General features: G+C 42.0%; 1 protein-coding gene across 2 annotated transcripts in view; it reads left to right on the top strand.

Annotated features, from left to right (window-relative positions):
* Positions 1-18,694, top strand: part of LOC126365846 (queuine tRNA-ribosyltransferase accessory subunit 2-like) — a 97,182-nt gene that overhangs the window by 30,523 nt on the left and 47,965 nt on the right. For both annotated transcript variants that reach the window (XM_050008488.1, XM_050008487.1), the window contains exon 4: positions 14,078-14,234. In XM_050008488.1, coding sequence (XP_049864445.1) covers positions 14,078-14,234 — 157 coding nt within the window. The remainder of the gene's footprint in view (positions 1-14,077; positions 14,235-18,694) is intronic.

Genomic DNA, 18,694 nt, shown 5'->3' with positions numbered 1-18,694 from the left:
AAATACACTGGGAAACAGTAATCAGAATGCCAACCTCCTTAAACAGTAGTCTATGAGATGATTATGGGTGAGCAGGACATATTCTTACAGCAAGTTTTTAGCAATGAAGTCTTTCTTTGTTATAGATGAATTACCCCAGAAAATTATTCCAGATCACATTATTGAATGAATGAAAATATGCAGAATATAGGAACTTACTGATTTCTCATTGCCCAAGATTTACAATTATTCGAAGTGCAAGTGTTGGTCAGCTAAGTTGTTTTAGAAGTTCCAAAATGTGCTTTTTCCAGTTGAAATCCTCATCTTACATGAAGTACACGTGGAAGAAAGTAAATTAAGATGAAGTTGATCCTTTATGTTTTGTAAACTAATTTAAATTCAGTGTGGCGATTCTTCTGGAAAATCTGGAATTCTCAGGGAACTACATTTTACCTAAAAAAATAAGGGAAATTTCAGGGAATTTCATGAATTTCATAAAATTCCAAGGAATTCCTTGTTTCCAACATAGCGTTGAAACTGAAATTTATTGAGTTTTATGAATTGCAAATCTGAAAATACTGAATATTTCAAAATGTGTTCATTACATGAATATTATGCCATATAAATTATTGATGTATAAATACTGGAAACTGCTGGTAAACTGCTGCCTATGGCTGATATAGAGTGTAGCTGAGAGAAAAGAAAAGTCATTATTGTGGTGTGTTGCACCTCCCCTCCCCCACAACACACACTCACCATTAGTTTATCAGGAGCTTCTAGACACCAGCTTCCTCCTCACATGTGGAATTCTCAGGGAATTTTATTCCCAAGTTTGAGTTGCCACCCTAAAACTTTAAGTGTTCAATTTCCCTTCTTATGAACTTTTCACTTTAATGAATAATGTGAAACAGTTGTTATATGAACTGAGGAGGCACTAATGCACTTACTTACGAGGTGTGCTGAAAAGTAACACTGAATTTTTTGCTTGAAAGCTCTGTAAGATTTTTAAATAAAACAAATGTTATTAATATTCTACATCTTTTTTTTTCTTTTATGCCTACATATTTGTTTCTCAACTTAGTCACCCTGGCGACAAACAGACCACAAGGGAACAGTTTGTTCATACCATCACTGTAGAATCTGTGACTTTGTTGACGGAACTACAATATCACCTCTTTCTGTACCACTTCATCAGTATCAAAGTGAAGTTCTCGAAGGCGTTCTCTAGATTTTGGAAAAATCAAACAACAGAAAATCTAGGATGATGATGACAATATTATGAAAACTAGATTGGTATTCACTGTATAGAGGAGGAAATGTTGAGTTGCAGACAGCCTCAAAAAAAAAAGAGACTCCTAACAAATGAGCTTTCAGCTGAAAGGCCTTGTTTTTAAAGTAGATAAACACACACACACACACACACACACACACACACACACACACACACACACACACACACACACAAAAGCACAACTCACACATACATAACCAGTCTCTCTGACCACAGAGGCTGGACAGCGAGCAAGTGCACATGATGGGAGAAGCAACTCAGGCTCTGGGGTAAGGCCAAAGCTGGCTTGGGGAGGGGGACAGTAAACAGCTGCTTATGGGAGCATACAGGGATATGATGGGGACAGGCTAGGGGAGCTGGGTGCTGTTGGGAGGTTAGACGTGTGTGTGTGTGTGTGCGTGTGGGGGGGGGGGGGGGGGATGGAAAAGGAGAGAAGTAAAAAGACTGTGGATGTGTTGGTGGAATGTAATGCTGCGCAGGGCTGGAGTGGGGTCACGGAAGGGGCTGCAACCCATCCTTCCACAATAACTTCCATCTTTTCAGATTCGTTTGGACATGTCCGAAAGAACAGACATCACACGGAATTCACAGCTGTGATACATGGTATGTAAATTGAAAGAGGAGGGTTAGAGAGAAAGGGTCAAAAAGGAAAGGAGAGGGACTAGATATGTTGCTGCATTGGAATTTTTTGTGGAATCAGCGGCACCGAGTGAAAATTTATGCCATTCTGTGGTTTGAAACCAGGATCTCCTCACTACTGGTTCTGCGAAAAGTCCCAATGCAGCTGACATCGCTAGTCCCTTCCCTTTTCTTTCCTTTCACCTCCCTCCTCCTTCAGTTTACATACTTTGCAGATTCCATTGGTTATTAGCCATCATCAACCTAGTCCTGCCAAACTATGTAAATCAGCTACTAACCTCCTTGCAGTACCTCCTCTTCATCTGTAAAATGCTCCAATTCTGTAATCCCAAATACAGTGAAACCCCTATTTTAGGTTTTAGTGCTGTCCAGATTTTAAAAAAAATGCAAAATTGAGAAAAATGCAGAATCCAGGAAAACATTAAAACCCCCTAAATTTGAGCAAAAACATATGTAATTGGCGTGTACGATTAAAACTCGTAATCCTCTCCAATACATCATATAAAATCTCAATAAGTGAAGGAAATTAAATGTGCAATACAATATTTATACAATAATTTGTAGTGATGAATGTCCTCAGTTCTTAAAAAATTGCAGGTGTGTAACAGCAAGTAAAAACTCGTCAAAAAACTGAAATTTTTGTCTGGGTGCTAGGTAATACAGCTCTTTTCTGTGTGCTCACCCAGAAAAAAGCAAAAGTTGATGAACATGGTGAATTGAACAGAAAAGTGAAGTACTGTGAAAGGCATTGGGATCTAACATTTGAGGTTGTGTGTTTCCCTTCTGTATCTCTGATTGCAGGTACAATGCAATTGCAAGTGTGAACTCCCAGCTTTTAGTGGCCCAATTTAAGATATACAGTTTATGTCATGCCACAAAAAGTTCAACTTGGTTGTACTTTGTTGCGGCCCTTTTCTTCCATCGTTGCTCCCTGGTGCCAGTATTTCAAAACACGAGCATTCTGTCACAGTCATCAGGGAGTAATTGCTGCTATACCCCATTCGATTCCAGTGTTTTTTTTTATTTTATTTATTTTAATACTGACAAAGTGAAAACAGTGGTCAGCAGGTGCACTTTCGTAACTTCTGGAACTACAAGAACAGCAACTTACATTGATTTTCTACAGCAGTGTGTGTGTGTGTGTGGGGGGGGGGGGGGGGGGGCAGGCGGGCGCACACACTGTATTTGCATGTACGTGCTCATGTGATATTTGCAAACCAATGGCATATCTGACAATCTTAAAAGATTTTTGGATGAATAAATAAATAAATTGAAGATGTGTAACCAAAAAAGCGAGTTGTATAAACTTCCTGTGTTTCAGACCAAGGATTGTCTAAATTGTGGATTATATGCAGGAAATAGCTCCTGAGTGTGATGTAGCTGCTGTTAAACTGAAAATTGGTTATTTGAAATGCCAATATCAAGAAATACAATAGGTTTCTAAACTCCTGGGAGAATGGCATGTCCGCAGGTGATATTTATGTGCCAGCTGTTGGCTAGCTTGCAATTGTACACAGTTTTTTTGTCTCTGGGTGTTATTTCTTTCATAAATGTGTTTGTGGCCCCTGATTTCTCCCTGTGCAAAATCTCTTTTCGGATCCAACTTTCGGGTTTCATTTTCATTGTATTTAACTCTTGTCATAGCTCTAATGCCATAAGCTACTCTATAACTTTCATATCTAAAAATATGATTTCAATTGAAGCCATATTGAAAACTGTGCAACTATGTAGAATTTATAGCGTCCTGTGTGAACGATACCTCACGATACGACTACAGATAACCATAAGCTGCGGTGCCAATCAGTTGCATGTGGGAACCCGACTTTAGTGACAGGATAATCTTAGTTGTAGCTAGAGCTCTTTACGGGAATGTGTCTGCGATTGCACATTGTGCGAAGTACTTGTAATAAGGAAGAATATGAATGTTATTGCTTATTGTTTCACCTTGCAGTAATTTAGGCTGTCCTCTTAGGTTCTTGCCTAACCACACACTCAGAAATCATCAGAAATTCCTAAACAAAGAGCCAGATATTTGGTTAGAAGGATGAATATGAATTTTATTGCTACTTGCTTCATTCTCAGAAATTAAACTAGCTAACCAAACACTCAGAAATCGTGACACATTCAGAAATAAACAATGAAGAATTAGCGACAAGGAAGAATACAAATTTTATTGCTGCTCATTACACTCACATCAATATGGGCTGTTCTCTAAGGTCCCCGGCTAACCTCACAGATGGAAATTACCATATATTCGAAAATGGACATCCAAATATTTATTTCATCCTTTGTTTTCTAATCAGACAGAAATGTTAAATAAGATCAAATATTACAGAACATACTTGTATTACTTTCATAACAAAGTCTCAGAATGTGGTAACAATGCCAAGAAGGAAATTCTTTTTTTACATATAGTAGGATGCAAACCTACTACTTCTAAATGTGTAAGTCGCAGCATTATTCATTATGTTACAGATTAATTCATGTCAATTGTGTCTTATCTTTGTTATCATAATATTTCTTGGAGCTTTATACTTTTATACTTTATTAATGGATTAATGGACAATTAATGATCGGTGATGTGTTTGTGATATATTTTCAATGTGCCACTGCTTTGAAACACCCTTTTCAATTACATACTGTACTGTATTACTAGTGGAAAAAACCACTGTTTTTCCTGTTGGGTATATTACATGATGTAAAATTTTGAAACTTATTTCTTGTCTGTTTATGGATTTGCGATTTGGTAATGTCTGTTGATGTTATGAGTGTTAGTAACATTGCTACCTGGGAGGAGAAAAGTGACATTCTCGTACAAACTTTCATTTATAGCTTCCATTCCTGTGTGTACTTCATAGTACAGTACTCTTAGTAATTTTGAATAAGGTCTGTGAACTTATTACATAGTGAGCTAAACAAAGGAGCGAGCTTATTTTACATGTGTTAATTTGATGTGGTGGCTGCACTGGCTGTTAGGGTGACGTAACAAATCACCAGCCAACAAGAGCTCACTACCCAGACATGGCCGACGGGTCTTCATTCTGACCAAGCATATTCTTTGAGAACAGTGTTTGAATTTAAAAGGTTGGCAATCTGTATTGTTGTTGTTGAATACAGTACATCGGAAATACATGCAAAAAGATGAGACTGAGTTATAAGTGGGACACAAAAAGATGGTGGACGAGAATGAGTTACAAGTGGCACAAGAAAAAGTGGTGGCTGGCGAGTGCCTTCGTCATGTATTGGCTCGGTGCGGAACACTTTCTGTAGACTGTCATGTTTTTCCATTACTTCCACAATCTAGCAGTACTTGTATCATAATTGCATTGTGAAGCAAGTTGTGTTGGCAATGCGGATTGTCGATTGTCAGCATTTCCTCTCTCACATCTTCCCTCCCCGCAATGGCCTAAAATATGCCCTTAACTCTGCTACCACCTACGGTGCAAACTATCTTTTATGCTACTTATAACGCGTTCAGTCACATCAAATGCCAATGGGAATAAAACAGGATGAAGTCAAGTGAGATGTCGAGCAAGAACGTAGAATTGAGTTAAACCTTACTAGGAAGAATTGTAAAATCAGGGAATTTTTTACACTGATCTTATGAGTTTTTCACAGGGACTACGAATTTATGGCACAAAATTGAGAAAAATGTAAAATTGGGAGATGTAAAATTGAAGTTCCACTGTAGTTGTATCCCATAGCTCACATTGAAACTCTTATCCTTCAGGACCTAGAGCAGCATACACAACGCCACCTCAGCCCTCCAATGTGCTCACCTCCTACTCCCCACCTTGCACTATAACTATCTACCACCTCTACAACCGTCTCCAAACCTCTTCCCCCTTACGCCATCCCCTCGTAGCTAAACCCTGCATAGACCTACATGTACCACAGCCTCAGTAACTCCCTCTCTCCATCATACTGAATTCAGAACCTAAACAGGCCTGAAACACAGACACGAATCATTCCTCCAAAAGCCTTAGTCCCATAAAAGTATTCAGTTCTTTCCAAAGGCCTCAGCCTTTGGCCCTCTCCCAAATTCAGTCATGCTGGACTTGGTAAAAATCTTCTCTTCTTCTCCGGGTCCCAGCAATGGAAATACTTTTTCCCCAGCAACTCTACCTATCAGGCTCTCCCCAGAACTGATTTTGAATCCTGCCTGACTGAGTTCACTCCTCCATCCAACCATGATCCACCCCCTTACCCCCAAATCTTCATTCCACAAGCCTCTCAACATGTGAGCTGACCTTACATCCACAGAAAGAACTGAAACCCACAACCTAAAAACTTATCCCAATCTTATAAACCTATCTGCTGACAAAGGTTCCGCCACTATGGTTTTGAACTGCAGGGACTGCCTGACGGAAGGACTCCATCAGCTGTCAGATTCATTCACCTACAAGCCCTGCCACAATGACCCCATTCCAGAAATCCAACAGGATCTCCAGGCCCTCCTTAAACCTTAGGGCCATACCAGAATCTCTCCCCTGAGTCTGCCTCTTTCTTCACCCCTAGCACTTCCCACACTCCTATCTTCTACATGCTTCCTAAAGTCCATAAATCTAACCAGCCAGGAAACCCCATTGTGGCCGGTTACTGTGCTGCCACTGAGAGAATCTCTGCTCTCGTAGACCAACACCCTTAGCATATTACCAGCAACCTATCCTTCTATATAAAAGACACCAACCATTTCCTTCACTCACCCTCCTAGTTCCTGTTCTTGTACCACACAGTCCCCTGCTCGTCACTGTTAATGCCACCTCCCTTTACACTAACATCCTTAACGCACACAGCCTTATCGCTATTGAACACAACCTTTCCCAGTGCCCAACAGATTCCAAAACCACAACCTCCTTCCTGGTCATTATCACCAACTATATACTCAGCCTCCATTACTTCAGCTTTAAAGGTATTACCTACAAACAGATCTGTGATACAGCAGTGGGCAGCTGCATTGCATCATCCTGTGTTAACATATTCGGGTGCAATGTAGAGGAATTCTTCCTAACCTCCCCAAATCCCAGATGCCTCACCTGGTTCATATTCATTGTTGACATCTTCATGATCTGGAACAAGAGTGACGACACCTTACCCACATTCCTCCAGAATCTCATTTTCTCCCCCTATTGGCTCCATGTGGCCCTCCTCAACCCAAAAAGCCACTCTCCTCAACAATGACCTCCACCTCAAAGATGGCTGCATAACTACCTCCATCCATATAAAACCTACCTACCACCAGCAATACCTCTACTTTGCAGCAGCCACACATTCCATACGAAGAAGTCCCTTTGTATGGCGTAGCCACCAGTGGTCGTCACATCTGTAGTGATGAGCAGTCCCTCTTGAAATATGCCAAGGGTCCCACTGAGGTCTTAACACACCGAAGTTACGTTCCCAACCTTGTACAGAAACTGACCTCCTGTGCCTTATCTCTCTAGTCGCCCACCACCTCCCAAACTCCCACTGTGCAGTCACAAAGGAACATTCCCCTTGCGACTCAGTACCACTTAGGACTGGAGCAGCTGAATCATACTCTCCGCCAGGGTTTCAACTACATCACATTTACCTTGAAATGAGGAATATCCTGCCTACTATCCTTCCCACAGTGGTATTCCGCTGCCTTTCAAACATTCATAATATCCTTGTCCATTCCTGCTCCACTCCTGGTCCCAACCCCTTTCCCCATGGCCCATATCCCTTTAATAGACCTAGATGCAAGACCTATCCCATAAACCCCCCCACAACCACCTACTCCATCCCAGTTACAAGCATTCACCTATTCCATCAAGGCAGGGCCAAGTGTGAAAGCAGGCATGTGATTTACAAGCTAAGCTGCAGTCACTGTGGTGCATGAGAATGACAACCAACAAGCTGTCTGTCTGCATGAATGGCCACTGACAAATTGTGGCCAAGAGACAGCTGGACCAGCCAATTGCTGAGAGCACTGCCCAACACAATGTTCTTGACTTCAGTGACTGCTTCACAGCCTGCACCATCTGCATTGTTCCTACCAACACCAGCTTTTCTGAAGTGCACAGGTTGGAACTCTTCCTGCAGTGTATCCTATGTACCTATAAACCCTCTGGCTTCAACTTCTGACAGCCACTGTCCTTCACCCATTTGTCCCCTTCCCTGCTCCAACACCAGCATTACACAGCCTTCTATTCCACCAATGCAACCACAGTCATTTCATTTTTTCTGCTCCCCCCTCTCCCCCTCTAACATCCCAACAGCACCTAGCTGCCTACCCTGCCCTCCCCCCCCCCCCCCCCCCCCTGCTCTGCCTCCCCACACACACTCATCCCTGTATGCTCCCAGAAGAAGCACTTTACCATCCCTCACCCCAGCCCTGCTGTCCATCCCCCTCCTCCACCACCCAAATTGCTTCTAACATCATATGCAGTTGCTCGCAGTCTGGCCTTGGCAACCATAGACAGTGGTCATGTGTGTGAGTTTTGCTTGTGTGAATGTGTGTGCGTCTGTGCTTTTTTTTTTTTTTTTTTCCTACTTTAAACTTGGACTGAAGCTCACTTATTAGCAGTCTTTTTGTTGCGCCTATCTGTGATATATCATCTCCACTATATGGTGAGCAGTAATCTCTTCTTCATAATATTGTCATTGAAGCAGATGAAAATAAGATAGGGCCAAGTTGGGACTGTGTGGAGGATGCTCAATGACAGTGAACCCAAAATGTCAGATTGTTGCAGATGTCGCAGTGCTCGTTGTGGTCTGGCATTGTCATGTTGAAGTTTGAGTGCTTCATGTGTGGATGAAGTCTTTGAATTCATGCTTTAAGTTTTCTCACGCCAACATACAGTAGTTATGTTGCACACAGCCATGTTACATACTGCAATTCGGAGCCCTCTAACGGCAGATGGTTGCATCTTGCATCAGCAAAGTGGTGGTTGGACAGAGAAATATACATGACATGTAATACCTAGTCCATGTTGAGAACAGAACAAAAAATTTGGAAGCATTAATTTTCACCGAACCCTCATACTGTATAATATATATGAAATTAACTGTTAAAACATTCATGAGATTTGTGCTTAGACCCTTGATCTCCCACACAAATAATCAAATGGTTGTTATGAACTAAATCATGAATGCATTGAAATATAATTCTTGTATTTAAAAATACATTTTCTAATATATTAAAAACAAAGATTCCAAGACTTACCAAGCGGGAAAGTGCCGGTAGACAGGCACAATAAAATAACACACAAACACACACACACAAAATTACGAGCTTTCACAACCGGCGGTTGCTTCGTCAGGAAAGAGGGAAGGAGAAGGAAAGATGAAAGCATGTGGGCTTTAAGGGAGAGGGTAAGGAGCCATCCCAATCCCGGGAGTGGAAAGACTTACCTTAGGGGAAAAAAAGGGATAGGTATATGCTCGCACACACACACACACACACACACACACACACACACACACACACACACACACACACAAATATCCATCCATACATATACAGACACAAGTAGACATATTTAAAGGCAAAGAGTTTGGGCAGAGATGTCAGTTGAGGCGGAAGTGCAGAGGCAAAGATGATGTTGAATGACGGCTGAGGTATGAGTGGCGGCAACTTGAAATTAGCGGAGATCGAGGCCTGGTGGATAACGAGAAGAGAGGATATATTGAAGGGCAAGTTCCCATCTCCGAAGTTCGGATAGGTTGGTGTTGGTGGGAAGTATCCAGATAACCCGGACGGTGTAACACTGTGCCAAGATGTGCTGGCCGTGCACCAAGGCATGTTTAGCCACAGGGTGATCCTCATTACCAGCAAACACTGTCTGCCTGTGTCCATTCATGCGAATTGACAGTTTGTTGCTGGTCATTCCCACATAGAAAGCGTCACAGTGTAGGCAGGTCAGTTGGTAAATCACGTGGGTGCTTTCACACGTGGCTCTGCCTTTGATCGTGTACACCTTATGGGTTACAGGACTGGAGTAGGTGGTGGAGGGAGGGTGCATAGGACAGGCTTTACACCGGGGGCGGTTACAAGGGTAGTAGCCAGAGGGTAGGGAAGGTGGTTTGGGGATTTCATAGGGATGAGCCAAGAGGTTACGAATTTTAGGTGGACGGCGGAAAGACACTCTTGGTGGAGTGGGGAGGATTTCATGAAGGATGGATCTCATTTCGGGGCAGGATTTTAAGAAGTCGTATCCCTGCTGGAGAGCCACATTCAGAGTCTGATCCAGTCCCGGGAAGTATCCTGTCACAAGTGGGGCACTTTTGGGGTTCTTCTGTGAGAGGTTCGGGGTTTGAGGGGATGAGGAAGTGGTTCTGGTTATTTGCTTCTGTACCAGGTCGGGAGGGTAGTTGCGGGATGCGAAAGCTGTTTTCAGGTTGTTGGTGTAATGGTTCAGGGATTCAGGACTGGAGCAGATTCGTTTGCCACGAAGGCCTGGCTGTAGGGAAGGGACCGTTTGATATGGAATGGGTGGCAGCTGTCATAATGAGGGTACTGTTGCTTGTTGGTGGGTTTGATGTGGACGGGTGTGTGAAGCTGGCCATTGGACAGATGGAAGTCAACGTCAAGGAAAGTGGCATGGGATTTGGAGTTGGACCAGGTGAATCTGATGGAACCAAAGGAGTTGAAGTTGGAGAGGAAATTCTGGAGCTCTTCTTCACTGTAAGTCCAGATCATGAAGATGTCATCAATAAATCTGTACCAAACTTTGGGCTGGCAGGCTTGGGTAACCAAGAAGGCTTCCTCTAAGCGACCCATAAATAGGTTGGCATACGAGGGGGCCATCCTGGTACCCATAGCTGTTCCCTTTAATTGTTGGTATGTATGGCCTTCAAAAGTGAAGAAGTTGTGGGTCAGGATGAAGCTGGCTAAGGTGATGAGGAAAGAGGTTTTAGGTAGGGTGGCAGGTGATCGGCGTGAAAGGAAGTGCTCCATTGCAGCGAGGCCCTGGACGTGTGGGATATTTGTGTATAGGGAAGTGGCATCAATGGTTACAAGGATGGTTTCTGGGGGTAACAGACTGGGCAAGGATTCCAGGCGTTCGAGAAAGTGGTTGGTGTCTTTGATGAAGGATGGGAGACTGCATGTAATGGGTTGAAGGTGTTGATCTACGTAGGCAGAGATACGTTCTGTGGGGGCTTGGTAATCAGCTACAATGGGGCGGCCGGGATGTTTGGGTTTGTGAATTTTAGGAAGTAGGTAGAAGGTAGGAGTGCGAGGTGTCGGCGGTTCAGGAGTTTGATGGAATCAGGTGAAAGGTTTTGTAGGAGGCCTAGGGTTCTGAGGATTCCTTGAAACTCTGCCTGGACATCAGGAATGGGATTACCTTGGCAAACTCTGTATGTAGAGTTGTCTGAAAGCTGACGCAGTCCCTCAGCCACATACTCCCAACGATCAAGTACCACGGTCGTGGAACCCTTGTCAGCCTTGGTGCATGGCCAGCACATCTTGGCACAGTGTTACACCGTCCGGGTTATCTGGATACTTCCCACCAACACCAACCTATCCAAACTCCGGAGATGGGAACTTGCCCTTCAATATATCCTCTCTTCTCGTTATCCACCAGGCCTCGATCTCCGCTAATTTCAAGTTGCCGCCACTCATACCTCACCTGTCATTCAACATCATCTTTGCCTCTGCACTTCCGCCTCAACTGACATCTCTGCCCAAACTCTTTGCCTTTAAATATGTCTACTTGTGTCTGTATATGTATGGATGGATATGTGTGTGTGTGTGTGTGTGTGTGTGTGTGTGTGTGTGCGTGTGCGCGCGCATGTGCGTGTGCGAGTAAATAGCTATCCCTTTTTTCCCCTAAGGTAAGTCTTTCCGCTCCCGGGATTGGAATGGCTCCTTACCCTGTCCCTTAAAACCCACATCCTTTCATCTTTCCTTCTCCTTCCCTCTTTCCTGACAAAGCAACCGCCGGTTGCGAAAGCTCGTAATTTTGTGTGTGTGTTTGTGTGTTATTTTAATGTGCCTGTCTACCGGCGCTTTCCCGCTTGGTAAGTCTTGGAATCTTTGTTTTTAATATATTTTTCTCATGTGGAACTTTCTTTCTGTTTTATTTACATCAAATAAATTTTCTGTGATTTTATTTTGAGTGTATGATGCTTTAAATGGGACTGCTCCTTTGTGACTGCACGGTGGGAGTTGAAACCCTGGCGGAGAGTATGATGCAGCTGCTCCAGTCCTAAGTGGTACTGAGTCACAAGGGGAATGCTCCTTTGTGACTGCACGTTGGGAGTTTGAGAGGTGGTGGGTGACTAGAGAGATAAGGCACAGGAGGTCAGTTTCTGTACAAGGTTGGGAACGTAAGTTCAGCGTGTTAAGACCTCAGTGAGACCCTTGGCATATTTCAAGAGGGACTGTTCATCAGTACAGATGAATGCTGTGGCAACTCTTCCCATTTTTGCCTCAGAAATGGGCAGTTTGGGCAACAAGTGGTGTAAGTTCGTGAACCTCATGTCAACCCCTGTTCACTAGTCTGGGTATTTTGATATTGGCCTCTCAATAGATATATTCTTTACTGTCATTTCTTGTTAACAATATCAGTTTATTCCCAAGAATTAGGGGCTTTCACTCAGTTAATACTTGGCAGAAATCCAATCTGCATTTGGATCGCACTTCCTTAACTCTGGTGCAGAAAGGTGTGCAGTATATTGCTGCATCCATTTTAAATAAGCTACCACAAGAATTCAAAAATCTTAGCAGTAATCCACACATTTCCAAATTGAAACTGAAGAGTAATTCCTTCTATTCTGTTGAGGAGTTCCTTGAAAAATTAAGCTGATTCTTATGTTACATTGTTGATTGCGTTTACTTAAACTTATGGCTTTTTTTGTTCATAAACGTTTTATTCCATCTGCTAATACTTTTATGTTATGATTTCATGTACTGACATGTTCCATGACCTTGGAGTTTTGCTCCTTAATTTGGTCCTAAAGAACTAGACGCGTAAATAACAAATAGATAAATAAATAAACAGTAGTCAGCAGTGAATTAATTTTCATCTTAATGAACTCATTTGCAGCTGTGGCAAAACAAACCACATGATTCTAAGACTAAATAAAGGAAAGGAAAGTAAATTAATGTATCTGTAAGACATTGATTTCAAATTAAAATTAGGCAGATGTGTTAGTCATTGTCTGTGAAAGAATAACATGACTGCGTTCTGCTTTCTGCAGAAACTGAAGGATGCAGTCATTATTGGTCATTATTGGTATACGTTGGATTTTTCCAGTCTCTATTACTTTTTAGCATAATGAGTTGCAGACACTTTTGTCATTTTGATGAAAATCTGAAACTACAGGACAGAATGGCCAGAATAATCAACAGAGTTAATCCTAAGGAATCTATGTATGTCCTTTATTGTGCTGAAGAATCAATGCAAAAATCGTTATTTATGTTGCATTACTTTATATGACAAAGATGTTTGAGGAAGGTGCCAATAAAAACATTTATTATTGCAACACCTTGAGAAATTTGGACATTCATATTCCAGGATAGAGATTCTCGAAGACTAATTAGTCTTAGTAAGTTACTTTTCTAAATATTTTTTGATTAATTATCCAAGGCTCCTCAATCTGTCTTTTAACACCTAAGGACCATAATTGTTTTCTTTTTTTTAATGCTCAATCTACATTGTAGCGGATATTTATATTTATAAAATAAAGTAGCATTTGCATTAAGTTTTATTAACATCAATGTAAGAGTAGCCTGAGTTTCCTGGAATTATGTTAGAAAATACTCTTATCATGTATATGTAGCTTATTTAATGACAAAAGGTAACTGAAAGTGGTCAGTGATGAATAAAGAATATACCTTTGATTTCTCAAGCAAATCAGGAGTACAGTTTGAACTAGAAGTAACACTTCACTGTTGGAAGTTAAGTGTTGATTAACAAGAGCATTGATTTACTGTTGTGTGTGACATTATCAAAACTCTAGAGGGAGAATGGGTTAAATCTAAAATACCATTCAGTAACACTACCTTGTTCATCTTTTGCAAAATTTAAGCCAAAAGAGTGAAAGAGAGAGATTCATATTCTGTTGTGGGCGTCCATTTCAGTAAACTTTTATATAGTAGAATTAGTTGTATTCTGTAATAAATATTCATTCATACGTCTGAAATACATATAGTGATCGCTGTAAGTGTATGTTTAGCTTCAACAATAAAATTTGTTTCAGGTACATGGATCTGATTGAAGCCTTCCAGCCTGACATGTACCAAGCACTCTGTGATGGTGATACGGATATCCATAGCAGCAAAAAACGTACGCGGAAGTGTGTTGAACGCACATCAGAGTTTCTTAAACACTGTGTTCGGAGGCATAAGGCATCAAAGGTGTGTGCAGTTTGTGTCAGCTTCAGTGTCAAAGTCTTAGTCACGTACACAGGAAAGCAACTCATGTTCTGCAAAATTTAAGTGTTTTGATCCATTAATATATATGTAAAGTACATTGCATTGCTCTGATTTTCAGTATTCACTGTGGGAATAGTTACCTGCTGTATCATCTGTACACAGGAAGAAAGCAATCCTTAGTTTTCAGTGTGACTATTTGAGCATTGAATGGAAATGAGATGGAGTTTCATTGCTGTTCCAAAGCCCAGCAAACAAGGAAACAAATCCTCACTGAAGCATAAGAATAAGACACTGATAAGTTTCAACGTGCCTGATATTGAATAAATTTGACATATCGGTAGCGGCCAACTTGGGTGAGATTCTACTTATGTCTTTGCAACTTGCAAAATGATTGTGGAACATGCATTATGCTTGTATGTGATGACTTTTTTCAAAACAACAAGCTCCTTAGTAGGAAGCATTGTACACTAAGGCAAAAAAAGACATGGGATACTGCCTCATATCATTTTGGACCTCCTTTTGGCCGGCACAATGCAGCAAATCAATATGGCGTGGGCTCAAGTCATTGGAAGTCCACTCCAGAAATACTGAGCCATGCTGCTTCTATAGCTGTCCATAATTGCAAAAATGTGGCAAGTGCAGGATTTTGTGTATGAACTGACTTCTCGACTCTGTCCCATAAATGTTCAAAGAATTCATGTTGGGCAATCTGGGAGGCCAGAATGTTCCTCAAACTAGTTGTGAAAAATTATGGCCTGGTGACACGACACATTGTCATCCATAAAAATTCCATCATTATTTGGCAACATGAAGTCCATGAATGGCTGCAAATGGTCTCCAAGCAGCTGAACATACCCATTTACAGTCAATGATTGGTTCAGAGGACCCAGTGCATACCATGTAAACACAGCTCCATTGTGGAGCTATCATCAACTTGCACAGTGCCTAGTTTATAACCTGGTTCCATGGCTTCATGGAGTCTGTGCCACACTTGAACCCTTCAATCAGCACTTACCTACTGAAAACTGGAGTCATCTGACCAGGCCACAATTTTCCAGTTGTCTAGGGTCCAACCAAACAAGGGCCCAGGAGAGACACTGCAGGCATTATTGTGCTGTTAGCAAAGGCGTTCACATTGGTCATCTGCTGCCATAGCCTGCTAACATCAGATTTCACCACAGTGTCTTAACGGGTATGTTCATCATACGTCCCATGTTGATTTCTTTAGTTCATTTAGCGTTGTTTGTCTTTTGATATTGACAACTCTATGTCTCTCAGTCGGTAAGTGAAGGCTGTCAGTCACTGTGTTGTCTGTGATCAGAGGTAATGCCTGAAATTCAGTGTTCTCAGCACACTCTTGATACTAAGGATCTCTGAATATTGGCTTCCCTAGTGATTTCTGAAATGGAATGTCCCATAAGTCTAGTTCCAACTACCATTTCGCGTTAAAGATCTGTTAATTCGCACTGTGCAGCCATAATCACATCATATACCTTTTCACATGAATTTTCTGAGTGAAAATGATAGCTCCACCAGTGTACTGTCCTTTTATACCTTGTGTACGTGATACTGTTGCCATCTGCATATGAGCGTATCACTACCCTACGACTTTTTTCTCCTCATTGTAGATCCACAAAGGCATAAAACTCAGTTTAGTCTGCTTGTTCACAAAGTTCAGAGTGCCAAGGCATATGCAATGGAGTCAGAGTTGATATTATATTTTGTGAAATGTAAAATGCCTCCAATAAAATGCTAAACCATTACCTAGTAATCTAAATATATCTGAGCAGATATATGAATGAACTGAAGATTCCCTAGCATATAAACCCAGTAAATCATTCTGAAAGGGGAAACATCATCAGAAGGGTAAACAGTGTCTAGTATTTTTTTTTCTTTTTTTTTTTTCAGGGGAGTGGTTTAGGACCATTGTTGTTCACAATATTTGCAAGCAACCTAACAGATGTGGTTTTGAAGAAGTTTTCGACTGACACACTTGTACACTACCGGCCATTATAAGTGCTACACCACGAAGGTGATGTGCTACAAACGCAAGATTTAACCGACAGGAAGAAGATGCTGTAATATGCAAATGGTTAGCTTTTCAGAGCATTCACACAACGTTGGCGCTGGTGGCGACACCTACAACGTGCTGACATGAGGGAAGTTTCCAACTGATTTCTCATACACAAACAGCAGTTGACTGGCGTTGCCTGGTGAAACATTGTTGTGATGCCTCATGGAAAGAGGAGAAATGCGTACCGTCACGTTTCCAACTTTGATAAAGGTCGGACTGTAGCCTATCGTATCGTGACATTGTTGCTCGTGTTGGTTGAAATCCAATGACTGTTAGCAGAATATGAAATTGATGGGTTCAGGAGGGTAATACGGAATGCCGCGCTGGATCCCAATGGCCTCGTATCACCAGCAGTCAAGATGACAGGCAAGACAACAACCATCTGCACAAACAGTTCGATGATGTTTGCAGCAGCATGGACTATCAGCTCGGAGACCATGGCTGAGGTTAGCCTTGACAATGCATCACAGAGAGGAGCGCCTGCGATGGTGTACTCAATGACGAACCTAGGTGCACGTCATTTTTTCGGATGAATCCAGGTTCTGTTTGCAGTGTCATGATGGTCGCATTCATGTTTGGCGACATCGTGGTGAACGCACATTGGAAGCGTACATTCGTCATCGCCATACTGGCGTATCACCCGGCATGATGGTATGGGGTGCCATTGGTTAAACATCTCGGTCACCTCTTGTTCGCATTGAGAGCACTTTGAACAGTGGGCGTTACATTTGAGATCCATTACGACCCGTGGCTCTACCCTTCAGTCAATCCCTGCAAAACCATGCAATTCAGCAGGATAATGCACAACCACATGTTGCAGGTCCTGTTCGGGCCTTTCTGGGTGCAGAAAATGTTAGACTGCTGCGCTGGCCAGCACATTCTCCAGACCTCTCACCAATTGAAAACGTCTGGTCAGTGGTGGCCAAGCAACTGGCTCGTCGCAATACGCCAGTCACTACTTTTGATGAACTGTGGTATTGTGTAGAAGCTGCATGGGCAGCTGTACCTGTACATGCCATCCAAGCTCTGTTTAACTCAATGCCCAGGCGTATCAAGGCCGTTATTACAGCCAGATGTGGTTGTTCTGGGTTCTGATTTCTCAGGATCTATGCACCCAAATTGTGTGAAAATGTAATCACATTTGAGTTCTGTTGTTGTTGGTTGTGTTCTTCAGTCCTGAGACTGGTTTGGTGCAGCTCTCCACACTACTCTATCCTGTGCAAGCCTCTTCATCTCCCAGTATCTACTGCAACCTACATCCTTCTGAATCTGTTTAGTGTATTCATCTCTTGGTCTCCCTCTACGATTTCCTCGCTGCCCTCCAATGCTAAATTTGTGATCCCTTGATGCCTCAAAACATGTCCTACCAACTGGTCCCTTCTTCTTGTCGAGTTCTCCCACAACCCCCTCTTCTCCCCAATACCTCCTCATTAGTTATGTGATCTACCCATCTAATCTTCAGCATTCTTCTGTAACACCACATTTCGAAAGCTTCTATTCTCTTCTTGTCCAAACTATTTATCGTCCATGTTTCACTTCCATACATGGCTACACTCCATACAAATACTTTCAGAAACAACTTCCTGACATTTAAATGTATACTTGATGTTAACAAATTTCTCTTCTTCAGAAACGCTTTCCTTGCCATTGTCAGTCTACATTTTATATCCCCTCTACTTTGACCATCATCAGTTATTTAGCTCCCCAAATAGCAAAACTCCTTTACTACTTTAAGTGTCTCATTTCCTAATCTAATTCCCTCAGCATCACCCGACTTAATTCGACTACATTCAATTATCCTCGTTTTGCTTTTGTTGATATTCATCTTATATCCTCCTTTCAAGACACTATCCATTCCGTTCAACTGCTCTTCCAAGTCCTTTGCCGTCTCTGACAGAATTACAATGTCATCGGCGAACCTCAAAGTTTTTATTTCTTCTCCATGGATTTTAATACCTACTCCGAATTTTTCTTTTGTTTCCTCCACTGCTTGCTCAATATACAGAGTGAACAACATCGCGGACGGCCTACAACCCTGTCTCACTCCCTTCCCAACCGCTGCTTCCCTTTCATGCCCCTCGACTCTTATAACTGCAATCTGGTTTCTGTACAAATTGTAAATAGCTTTTCGCTCCCTGTATTTTACCCCTGCCACCTTCAGAATTTGAAAGAGAGTATTCCAGTCAACATTGTCAAAAGCTTCCTCTAAGTCTACAAATGCTAGAAATGTAGGTTCGCCTTTCCTTAATCTAGCTTCTAAGGTAAGTCATAGGGTCAGTATTGCCTCACGTGTTCCGATATTTCTACGGAATCCAAACTGATCTTCCCCGAGGTCGGATTCTACTATTTTTTCCATTCGTCTGTAAAG

Source organism: Schistocerca gregaria, chromosome 4, assembly GCF_023897955.1.
Source record: "Schistocerca gregaria isolate iqSchGreg1 chromosome 4, iqSchGreg1.2, whole genome shotgun sequence".
NCBI lineage: Eukaryota > Metazoa > Arthropoda > Insecta > Orthoptera > Acrididae > Schistocerca > Schistocerca gregaria.
The sequence above is the reverse complement of the archived record's forward strand: the minus strand, read 5'-3'. Positions and strand labels throughout refer to the sequence as shown.